The 12,128-nt window shown below is 36.8% G+C and overlaps 1 protein-coding gene across 1 annotated transcript in view; it reads left to right on the forward strand.

Annotated features, from left to right (window-relative positions):
* USH2A (usherin) overlaps positions 1 to 12,128 on the forward strand; it is a 398,473-nt gene that overhangs the window by 224,944 nt on the left and 161,401 nt on the right. Inside the window, exon 37 of the mRNA XM_075707636.1 lies at positions 10,209 to 10,388. Within this exon, the coding sequence (XP_075563751.1) occupies positions 10,209 to 10,388 (180 nt within the window). The remainder of the gene's footprint in view (positions 1 to 10,208; positions 10,389 to 12,128) is intronic.

Below are 12,128 nucleotides of genomic sequence, written 5' to 3' on the forward strand. Positions count from 1 at the left end.
TCCATTTTCAAATAGTCATGTTTAATCTCTTCACTAGAGCAGGATTTAGGGGTATTTTGGCACTGAGTACTGTGCCATTTAAAGTTTGATTTGCATGGCTGGAAAACTCATAGTTCTGCATGCACTTTAGGATGATTATTGGGTAATGTTTAGTCAAACTTCAGTAGATTTTGATGATTTCCTTCAGCACCAGATATGCTGTTCTTTTCTATTCCGTGGTACAGGTGTCTCAGAGGAAAGCAAAATGAAAGCAGTCTCTCTCTAATTTCTACATTGGACTGTTTCTTTGATGAAGACTTTACCATCAGACTGCAGATAGTGTTTTAATTGATCTTCTGCATCTCTCTATTCACGTAATTATGTTTTGTCACAGGTACACTGGTCTGTTTCTATATTGTATGGCGTAATTTATTGGCTTTCATGTTTTTCTATATTGTACGGTGTAATTTATCGGCTTTCATGTTATAAAGCAGATATGTACGGCTGAACCTCATTTCTGTGAGGAACATATTATCAGTTCTTACAGGCTGAAATTCCTAGTGACTGCCAATAGCAGGATAGTCTCCGAGACCGTCCCTGCTCCCTTGGAATAGTCTAGGGAATAACAGCAATCTTCTGGAGATGGCACTGGTAAACAGTATTGAGTAAAAGGGAATTTGCCAGTCAGTTCTCCTATGAAAACAGTCTTTTAGTTAATGAATGTCTTCTACAGTTTTTAACCCACGTGAAGGCTGAGGAAGGCTACATTGACAGTCCTTAGGTATCTCTGGTAAATCCTAAATGCAAAAATACAATATATGACATTGGATGCAAAATGATTAGTGTCAATGATGTAAATACATGACACAAACAAAAAATACATAATCTGTCTAGAGCTTCCGCAGATGAAGAAATTGTGTTTGGATACTTGCATATGTTGGTTTCAAACAAATATGCTTCTTTTTAGAGACTAATGTAAAACCTATTTATTTTCTCAGGTAGAGAAAGCCTGATGAAAATTGGGGTTTGACAAGCTTTGGTGAAGTTTTTATTTGAACTGCATAAGGGAGATCAAATTAGATTTTTACTATGTACCTTTCTAGTGTTATGCCAGAAAGATCAAGATACTATGATAGGTCATCCTTTTATGTGCAGTTGATACAGCTGTTTATGTTACTCTATGTGTTTTTGCCCTAAATAGGCTGGAGGGATTTACTCTATTAGTAAGTACAACAAACACTCACCTGAGTGATTCTATGGTTCTTTCAATCTACAAGTGCATCATTTATGATGCCTCATGTAAGGTGACTGGAAAAGCCAAAAGAATGTCTTATGTCAAATAAAAATCCTAGATCAAGTTTAGAGCTTCATTCCTTCCAAAGTATTACAACTAAGCATAATGGCATTTGACAGTATTGACATTTTTTGTATGACTTCTTTCAGCTAACTCAGCATTCTGAAAAAATAAATAGTGTTCTCCCTTTGTGATTGAAAGGGTTAAATAGCACCAATTCATTACCACTCACAAAAGGATTTATTTTGTTCTCATAAATCAGTTTTATTCCACATTTTTATTATTCCCTTGGGTCAGCTGCTCCAATTGAAATCAATACAAGTGCAAGTGACACAATCAATCTAGATATTTGATTATGGATTTGAGACTCCCAATTCTGCTCTGTGTGTTTAGCTAGTCTCCTTCTGATAGTGTCCCTGGAGAATGGAAAATTCTTATTGGCATCCATGAATTATGGGCATAGATTTGGAAACCAGATACTGTGATAATCTCCATTTATGTACTGCTGCAGCTAGAGAAAGAATGTTCTAACCATGGAAAAACAAACTTGAAGATTTTAAAGCTAACTGTTTCTGAATTTTTTTTGTGTGTGTAAAATCTCTCCTGAAATAAACTTTATAAAGTCTCATCATTTGTTTATAAAACCCCTCAAACAAAATGGATTAAATCACTTACATGCTCTGTCATCAGCTTAACATCACAAGTACAGCAAATGTTTTTGTTATTTGATGCCTTCGTGTCATTTATAGGCAATGTGATGTTACGCCTCTTGGGGTACTAAACTGTGCTGGGATGCTTTCTCCTGTTCATGTTGGGATAAGAGCACCTAGACACTGGAAGCCTGTGTGAAATCCATATAAGTTGGTTCTACTCATAGAATGCTTTCTGGAGTTGCGTGGCCTCACCCTATTTTATGATTTCTTTCTGTCATGGACTGAGTTCTTACAGTGTGTCCCTACAACACTTAGTACAGTGGCAGCGGGGGTTCAGGACTGATGCCCCTTGGTGCTGTTGCAGCAAAGTGAGTTACAATACAGATGAATATACTTACAGCAGGGATTTAACACTATACTGAATACACTGTTTTAACTAGAAGGTCTAAATGAGTCAGACTCAATTGCAAGACTCATTGGATATTTCTATGTTTATGAAAGAGTAATGAGAAAACCTAAAACAATAATTCAAATAAAAAAGTTTCTTCCTGACAGTTTCATCTACAGATACAGAGTTTTTAAGTTGAAAGCTTCATGGCACTGAACTGGAAGCTCAGATAGGTAGATGAGACTACACACCAAACATTCTTCTCTGCCTGCCGTCATGACAGAGCCTAATCAGGCCTGTAGTCATTAACTATCCATAGGTTCTGTGCTAACTTTCTTGTATGAGCTCCCTCATCAGGCTGTGGGCTTTGTTCATATTTCAGTCCATAGAATTAATGAGCATATAAATGCACATTCCTTTGTGTTTGTAATGATTACATTAGTAATGTAACTAATGATCAGTTATTTCTACTGACAGGAACATGCTTTCATCGTAATGATTACCCCTGCTTTGCCTTAGGGTTCTTGAAATATTCTGCAAATTTTCATAGAATCATAGAGCAGCTGAGGTTGGAGAGCACCTCTAGAGATCATCTAGTACAACCCCCTTTCTCCAAGCAGGGTCAGCTGGAGCACACTGCCCAGGACAGTGTCCAGTTGGGTTTTGAATATCACCAAGGATGGAGACTCCACAACCTCTCTGGGTGACTTCTTCCAGTGTTTGACCAACTTCAAAGTAAAAAAGTTTTTTTTCTTAGATTTAAAGAGAATTTCTTGTATTTTTGTATGTGCCCATTGCCTCTTGTCCTGTTGCTATATACTGCTGAGAAGTGTCTGGCTTCTTTACACCCTTGCATCAGATATTTATACACATTGATCAGCTCCTCCCCACTCCAGGCCTTCTGTTCTTGAGGCTGAACAACCTCAGTTCTCTCAAACTCTCTTTGTGTGACAGATGCTTCAAGCCCTTAATCATCTTTGCATGGACTCCACTCCAGTAAGTCCATGTCTGTCCTGTACTGGGGAGCCCAGAACTGGATGAGCACTCCAGATGTGTCTCAACAGGGCTGAATAGAGATGAGGGATCCCTTCTCTTGACCTGCTGGCAATGGTCCTCCTAATGCACCCCAGGAAGCTATTGGCCTTCTTTGTCACCAGGATTCATTGCTGGCTCATGTTCAACTTGTCCACCAGGAACTCCATGTCTTTTTCAAAGCAGAAAAGCTGCTTTCCAGCGTCAGCCTCTAGCCTGTACTGGGGGCCAGCTCAGGGTGATAGAACATTCAGCATCTGCATTCTGTAAGTCTCAAGGCAGTCTAAGATAGCTGTACGAAATTTAAGTCTTTGAAAAGTCACAGAAGGTGGCTTTGCCTGTTTTATAGTGAGAGAAACTGAGCTGCCAAAGAAACAACTTGAGTAATACAGTCAGAAAGTACATCTAGGTCTTTGAGCTTTCAGATTTCTGCTGTATGTGGTCATAAGAACTTTCATCTTGTTCTTTAAATTTTTTCTATTTTTCAGTCTTAAAACTAAAGACTTCTTTAATTGTCAGTGAAAAGGGCAAAGCTAAGGTTTTTCAATGCAGATAATGTGAACTGTTCATTATTTACAGGAAAATGAATACTTTGGATTCATAGTTTTGCCAGTTGGCCACAGTGCTTTTAAACTACCCATCCTGAGTCACCCAGCAACTCCCCCTAGCCCATGAGAATGAAGGTTTCCTGTGGTAAGAGAGACTAAATTTTGGACTCAGTCTGGTGGATTGAGACCATGATATGTCCTTAGGAACAATACATCTGTCAACTCAGGAGCAGAGGAACAAATAGTCGTTCAGGAGATTGAGGCACAAACTGCCTCCCCCCCCACCACTTTATTGAAAAGAGGGGTATGGCATCAAAGCACAGAAAACGCTTCATAAGATCAGTATAACAATGGGGATGACAATTGGAAAACAGTTCATTATTACAGTTCTTAGGAAAAGAGAGTCACCAATAATGATGGGGAAAGATTTTTAACTGTGTTTTATTGGGATAATCAAAATAATGGAAAGTCACATTTTTTTTATTCTGAATACTGTGCTAGAAATAGTGGGAAAGGCAGAGAAGGAGAGAAGAAAAATCTTAGCTGGGAGGAAAAAAGTAGCTCATGTGGAAGTTAATGAGGCTGAAGAATAGGCAAAACTAATAGACAAAAGAATGAGCTTATCGAAGAGGAAGTGTGCATATTGACAGAATTTCCCCCAAAAGACTTGGTGCCAGAGAGCCAGGACAGGGACAGAAAATGGTGCTCAGTGAGGATGAGACCAATGGAAGAAGGAAGAAAGGGGGTGAACAAGTGAGATTTTGTTTCATTTTTATTTTTCTATTCTGACATTATATTTTTCTGTTGCCCAAGGTAACGTGCTTAACCTCTGTATGCTCACACACATATAAAGCAGGCATAAAAATAACTGTAAGTTGTTGTGCTAGTTAACAAAGTAATCTTTGTATAATTCTTTAGATCCTCATATGAACTATTGTTTGATGTGTGGTTTTTTTTTTTCTACCTTTATGCTTTGAGTAGTCTTCTACGGTGGGTGTAGTTCTGCTTCTATCTGTTTGAATAATTGTGGAGCAACATGCTCTCTAAGTGAAAGAGGTTATCAAGACCTGTATGTATGTAACGGGAACAGTATAGATTGGTAATAATATTTCAAAACATGACACAAAGCCTTAAATTCACCCCAAAAATACCTTTTGCTATGTACTAGCACACAATATGTAGTGTACTTTTGTGATCGAAACCTCACGTTATCTTGAAACAGTGATATTGAAAGAAAATAACAACACATTAAACAGTTGTGATTATAAGATTTAAGTGTTGCAGGCTTAAGTACCTTTTAGGTGGAAGTCTCTCTGCATTTCACAAACTATGGTCCTGTAGTATCATTTAAGTTCAAACAAATCTGGGGGTAAGCTGAACAGTCAGCCAATTTCTAGGACACTGCAAGTAGGAATAAGTAGAATTCTGTTTTACAAAGGTGGCTCAGTTGTTGAAGTCCCATAAGAATATGAACAGAGAAGTGTAAGGAAGGTGATTTTTGAGCAATATCTTCTGCATAATGATGGGCAGCTGTTGATGATTTGGGAAAGAAAAGCATTGTGAGGTCCCAGTAATATTTTTCACTAGCATGGCCTCCTTGCTTCCTGAAGTCAGCAGCATAGTTGTGTTAATGCATTTGTGATACCGTCACATTAGACTGGTTACGTTTAAACTTACTACTTTAATAGTCAGCAATGTAATAATAGTAATAAAAGTATTTGGTAATTTGGAAAAGATTGCCCATACATATGAAGCATGAGGTTTTGCTGTTTGATACACAAAAAGAAAACATCTCAATTTATTACCTTTTTCCTTAAAAACATTAGTTTTGCTCCAGATAGGAAGAGTACATTTAAATGTGGCAATTTCTGGAAAAAACCCTAGTTTTTAAATGTGAGATGAATGCATTTAGTTTGTATTATTTCTCTTTTCCATTGCAGTCTTTGTCATGAGAATGGTTTCATGTTGTACCATTTCCTGCGCTCCTTACAACCTTTGTCACATGAATAAGATATCAGAACGCTAATGACTAATATACAGTATTCTGTGTCTGCTGATACTATACTGTACTACCGTGACCTTTGCAATATTATGTATTCTGATTGGCTGTCCATTTCACCTCTTCCCCACAAGTTAATAAGGCTGTAAAAAGGAGAGAACTTGAAATGGCCAGCCAGTCAAATTACAGAATATTGAAAAGGTCAGAGCAGTACAGCACAGAGAAAAAAATTACGGAATATATGAGGCATTAAAATTCTTGTGACAATGATTATAACAAGAATGGAAAAGGATACCCATTTATGTTATTTCAATCTAGTGAACCCCATAGGATGACGGACCCAGGATAGCAGTAATTTACGCACCACCGACTTACAGCAGCTTTATTCACCTATTTACAGTAGTACTCAGTAACAGGAATGCATATCTGCTTGGGAGCCCCCTTCAAAGTGTCCACCCAAAAGCATAGTGAACCTTCTAACACAAATACTCACCAGCTAGAGTGCTGTGTGAAGCTTAGCACTTTTAAAGAATGATTTTGAATGGAATGTGTATTTGTGTATCTTTTTAATGTACGCATGTTTTATTACGTGACTTTGTTTCAAGTATACATCATTTTAAAGTATGTATATGGATATTCATTAGCCCTAATTTCTTCATTTTGATAATGTTTTTTCTGAAAAACTGAGATACTTTGACCTGGTATAAACCAGGAATAAACTGGCAACAGCACAGCTTTTTCTCAAATACCAGACTTAGCCAACGAAGTCCCTCAGAAATACTGGGAGAAGTATGGAGAGCCTTATGAGCAGGAAGGCTAGTAAAAGAACAAAGCCATTACAATGCAAAAATATGGAAAGATTAAGGAGCATGGGGAAGCCTTTCATGTCTGCAAAGGGTTTAGTGTTTTTTGAGAGGCTATAGGAGACAGTGGCTCTGAGCCCCCTTCCATCTGAATTCTTTTGGTAAGGGTGCTTGCGTGTCTATTGAAGAACATGGTGAGCCAGTTCTAGGAGTTTGTTTTCTGCCTCCTTGGTTAGGTTGTTCGTTAGCTATGTCTTGAGGGGATCTTTCTTGTTGGAGCACTGGTGACTGTTCATGGCAGAAGTTACAAGGCAGAAACGTGCAGTAACGAGGAGGCGTTCTGGTAGAAACTGCTTGCCTGAAGTAAAACAATGTCTCTTAGGACTTTGCTAGTGTCTGAGGCAGCTGCTGTTTTCGTCTGCGGCAGGCTTGCTGGTAGGCTACAGTAGGACCTGTGAGCAGGATGGAGAGAAAAACACATGTGAAAAATGGAAAAAGAGAGGCCCCATCCATTTATACTCACAAATAGGGTCCACACTGAAGCAGTCCAGGCAGGAATGGCACAGAGCGATATGAGAGGGTTATCGCTGTATCGTTTTCTGTCAGATTGAACCTATGTGTCTGCATTTTCCAGCCCACTGAAAGCAAAGTTTAAGCAGTGGGAAGTGGCAAAGCTGCATATTGCAAGTCATCTCCAGCAAGACCTGCATTTTAAAAATGTTCTTCTAATATTTTACCTGCCAGTAGCAGTAAGTTGCTTGGCTAGCAACCAGGATAAAACATCTTTTGTTTGTGTAAAATTCAGCTTAGGAAACTTGCAAGTGCACCTCAGCTTTTTATTAGGAGCAATGAAAAATTTTGAATGGCTATGTTGTCTAACTCATTGTAAATTTGCAAGTTCATTTTTGAGCTGAATAAAATGGTTATGTAATTACATACTTCTCCTAATTATTGAGTAATTATATACTTCTTATAATTGCCGAGTAATCACTCTGCTATAACTAGAATTTAATGTTACAACTAATTGTATAATTACTGTATATTAATGTTGTTATCCAGGCAACTTGGAATAGAGCGTTATCCTTTTAATTCCTTTTCTGTTACTTGAAACTGTATTTTTAAAAATATAGTATAGTTAGCCAGTGGAAGAAAGATTAATAGTGGAATAAAAATATCAGCAGAGGAAGTACATGCTTTCATTCTGGGCTCAGGTGGATGAGAATAAAAATATTAGCATGTTAAAACTGTACTCTAGATAGAAAAAGTTAAATTTTCTCATGAATTAGGCACATAAATTGCTGTTAGGGAGCCTCCTTTTATGCTTCAGGTTTGAATCTATCCTATATGTGCCTTGCTCTGTCAACACTGGACTTTTTAACTTCCCTACACATTGTAGGTGAAACATTTCAAAAACACATTTCTTTTCACAGCCAGCCACGTCCTTAAGTGTTTCATGTCACAAGGACCTTAAGAGTGTATGTGTCAGTTGACCATTTCGAATGGCTTTATTGTTGTTAACAAAACAATAGGTGCATATAACAGTCTCGTGTTGTTGGGTGGGTGTCACAAATAGTAAGTCACAGACTGCCTGGTGGTGCACAGAAAAACTGTGATAGATAATGGGAGAAGTGTGCTTTGTTGGGTTGTATCTACTCCCAGTCACATACAGGGACAATTTCACAAAGATGCAGAAGGAGGGTTTGATATACAGTTAAAGAGCTGTGATCAAGTAAGGCAGATGCATTTTTCTAGTGCTGGCTAGGTAGCCTGGGTACATAAGAGTAATCTCAGACAAAATAACTTGGCCTCTGCAGAATTGGTATGTCTCTATGTGGAGTCTGTAAAATGTGGTGGTTGCTCTTGCATGATAAGAAGCTTTGCCTCCATTGCTGGGGTATCTCAGGCTAATGTAAAATTCAGTGAAATCCAAAAGAAATCCATTGGGTTTCATGAAATTGTTCTACATTCACACTACAGTAGTCTGTTTGGGCAGTCTGGTGCTATGGCACGGTGTAATCCAGGTAGAATTTGAGCAACGAGGAACTAGAATATAAGGCAGATTTATAAAAAGAGTTTCAAAAAACTCCCCCCCCTCCCCTGCCAAAACTCAGGAAGTAAGTTTGCCATATGTTACCAGCAGAATAACTGAAAACACCCTTTGTGTGTGAATATCAGCATAATGGAATGGCTTGGATTTCTACCATAAGTGAATCACAGATTGTTTATAGGAATCCCAAAATTAGAACAAAGTCCAGATCACTCATTCATGGTAAAATGTAACGAAAGCATGACAGAAATGTACTCCATATGTGCATGTTGGTGCACATCATAGAAATATGGAATATTTGAAAAACGCTTTCAGGTTTAATAACATTTCAGTTTTAACAGTTCATTCAAAACGTGCATAAAAATGAGTAAACCCAATGAGTTTCACTTAAACAATTAAAGGGGAGAGTTTCTGGGGTTTTTGTTTTAATTCTATCTTATTTAGATTTTGTAGAGGACTCAGATGTGAATATTAAACCTTCTGCCTGTGACAATGCCTTAACTAATTTAAGATATTTTTAATAGTTATATTCTGTTTAATCTCATTCTCATACCTGTGGTCTCAGACTTGTGTGATTCTGCTGTTGTTTGTAATGCAGAATTTCCATCGACTTCAATGTGAGAGCTCTCCATGAAATGATGGATAGTAGTAATAATATTAATCATTTATGTAGCACTTTATATGTTCAAAATATTGGATAATCTTTAAATGAGCTCAGCTTTGCTCTCAGATACGTGAGTGAAATCTTCATTGCATCAAAAAAAAATGTTACTTGACATACAATTTCTTTATTTTCCAGTCTTACTCATCAGGTATTTTGAAAAGGTTTATTTTGTTATTTTTGTAAGGTAGAATATTCTCTTATCTTAAGTTTGAGATCTTAAAAGGGTTGTAAAGGACATGTAAGTTGCTGTGGTGTCCTCTGATTTCAACTGATAAACCAAATACTTCAAATCCTTGTATTATCTTCGAGAGGACTGCAGGCCATGCTGGAGTTTTTTGCTGCATATGACTAATTCTTATGTATGCAATGGAGTTAGCTTATAAACTCCTAAGGTAAGTGGTTTTTCTAGTGAATTCAAGAAGTTTTACCAGTTTTCCATATGCATAAGAATTAACCTTAATGTTTTGAATTTGCAGTTATCACACAACTATGCTAGAAAATGAGTCATTTCTGAAAACTTGCTTCTGTTTGCAGTATATAGCAGTCAGCTTTGCAACTGCATGGTTGGTTCATTTATTTTTCGAGTTCTACAAGTACCACAAACTGTTGGCAAAAGGAAGAGAAAATCGTGAATAATATTTTTTCTTCTAAATAGGCCATTTTTTGGTGTTACTGGTGTTAATGTCAACTGTTCATTTGAGTAGAAATAAGACTTGGTTCATAAAGACAGTGAATGGTAGCAGATGCAATGTCTAACATTTGTTCTTCTCCCCCCCCCCCCCCTTTTTTTTTTCATAACAGCTAATGCTAATTATTCTATTGTAAATGGTACTCGGATGTTATGCAGCAGCAATGAATCCAATGTGTGGGTACCCATTAAAGGACTGATTCCATTTTCTAACTACACAGTACAAGTGAATGCTTCCAACAGCCAGGGCAGCTTGATAAGTGATGCTATAACAATAGTCATGCCTCCAGGAGGTAAGTATGAAAAAGTGCTTTTTCTGTCCATGTAACAATTACACAAATACTCTGTTGAACAAAATGTTATTTGTTATTGCAACTGAGGACCGGAAGTTCAGAAGAATACGTTTGCATTAGTAGTTCTCACTAACAAAATTGTTCTTTTTGGCTTCTAATTTGTCACATTGCTCAATTTAAGAACTAGAGAATGGAAGTAGGTAGCTGTATAGATAACATATTATGTAGGTGAGGAGTGTATTATATACTTTATTTTTTTTCTGTGAATGGTTTTGTATTCTATCATGGATGGCTAATCTAATCTAAGAATATAGAGAAAGTCACCTGCATTTTGTAATCTGTTTTAGAATAAAAGTTAAGTGCTGACAAAGAGCACTTACTGGATAGACTTAGATAATTTGTTTAATAATAATAATATAAACAATTGGTAATATATTGAGCCAGAATCCACAAACTGGTGTGGCTGTAAGAAAGTCAGTTGCCATGTGCTGATGTACCGTGAATGAAGCCACTTTGGATGTTATCTTCATAAAAATTTGAAATAAGAGGATTGAGCAAATACTCCCTTAAACACTGTGCATATTTTGTTTTCGTTTGCTTTTTTTTAATGAAAGCTTAAACTTACAGCTGATGTATATGTGTTCCTTTTGCACTCTCTTTTCATGGACATCCTAGTGAATTAGCTTTTGTTGAATAAATGCCAGTGGAAACAATGAATTCAAGGCAATTTTGAATTCTAAAGTGAGGCCCCAACAAAACTTGATCTGGAGATATGTGTAGGTGTAGCTGATGAGCAGGAATAGTGTCGAGTGACACACATATCATTTGAAAGTAAAAAAAAAAAAAAAAAGAAAAAGGAAAACAAACAAACAAACAAACAAAAAAAACCCCAAACAAACATATCCCATAAACCTTACAGCTCAAAAATACAATTGCACTTGGAACAGTTTGCTTGCAAACAGATGGATTGGGTTTGGGGCCAAACGAACAGAAAGATGTCTGAAAAGTGAATAAATAAAATGCAGAGTTTGTATGACAGATTACTGAGCAAGAAGGGAAAGGTAAATTCCCAGCCCATTTTATACTTTTCCAATCTGATTGCCAAATTATACCTAATATTAACAAATATACATTGTCATATAATAATAAAACCGTATCTGAGTTTTACTGCTCACTTAAGACTGAGCAGTAAGACACTGACATTTCTAATCCCAGTGTCACACTTCAATTTTGCATGTAGAAATAACAAAATTTGGTAGTGAGAATTTTACCAAATAAGAAGGTAAAGGTTCTTTAAAGATAGGCAAGGATGTGCACAAGTTTATGACAGCCATTAAGATATACTTTCTTTCATCATTAGATTGTTGTTGATTACAATTAGAAAACTTATAGCTTTGAAATTATCTTTTTTATGACCTTGTGGTAGTTTAAAAGCAATACCTCATTGATTAAATAGGTTTTAGTTCATGCTTCCTTTTAGTTAATGATCTGAAAACATATTATCCTGATTTACACATAAAATCATGCTGAAAAGCATGTGGCATTCACTAGGATATGTGTGTTTAAGTAGAATTAAATTAGCAGTGAGAGTTATTAAAGAAATCTTCCATACTATTGTCCAGTGGACTGTGATCTGTAGTGAAATGAATAATAAATGAAGCAGTGCATATGAGAGAAGTACGCTCACACACACTATATTCTCGCTATATGCGTACACACATGCAGACACACACGTGTATA

Source organism: Pelecanus crispus, chromosome 3 (genome assembly GCF_030463565.1).
Source record: "Pelecanus crispus isolate bPelCri1 chromosome 3, bPelCri1.pri, whole genome shotgun sequence".
Classification (NCBI taxonomy): domain Eukaryota; kingdom Metazoa; phylum Chordata; class Aves; order Pelecaniformes; family Pelecanidae; genus Pelecanus; species Pelecanus crispus.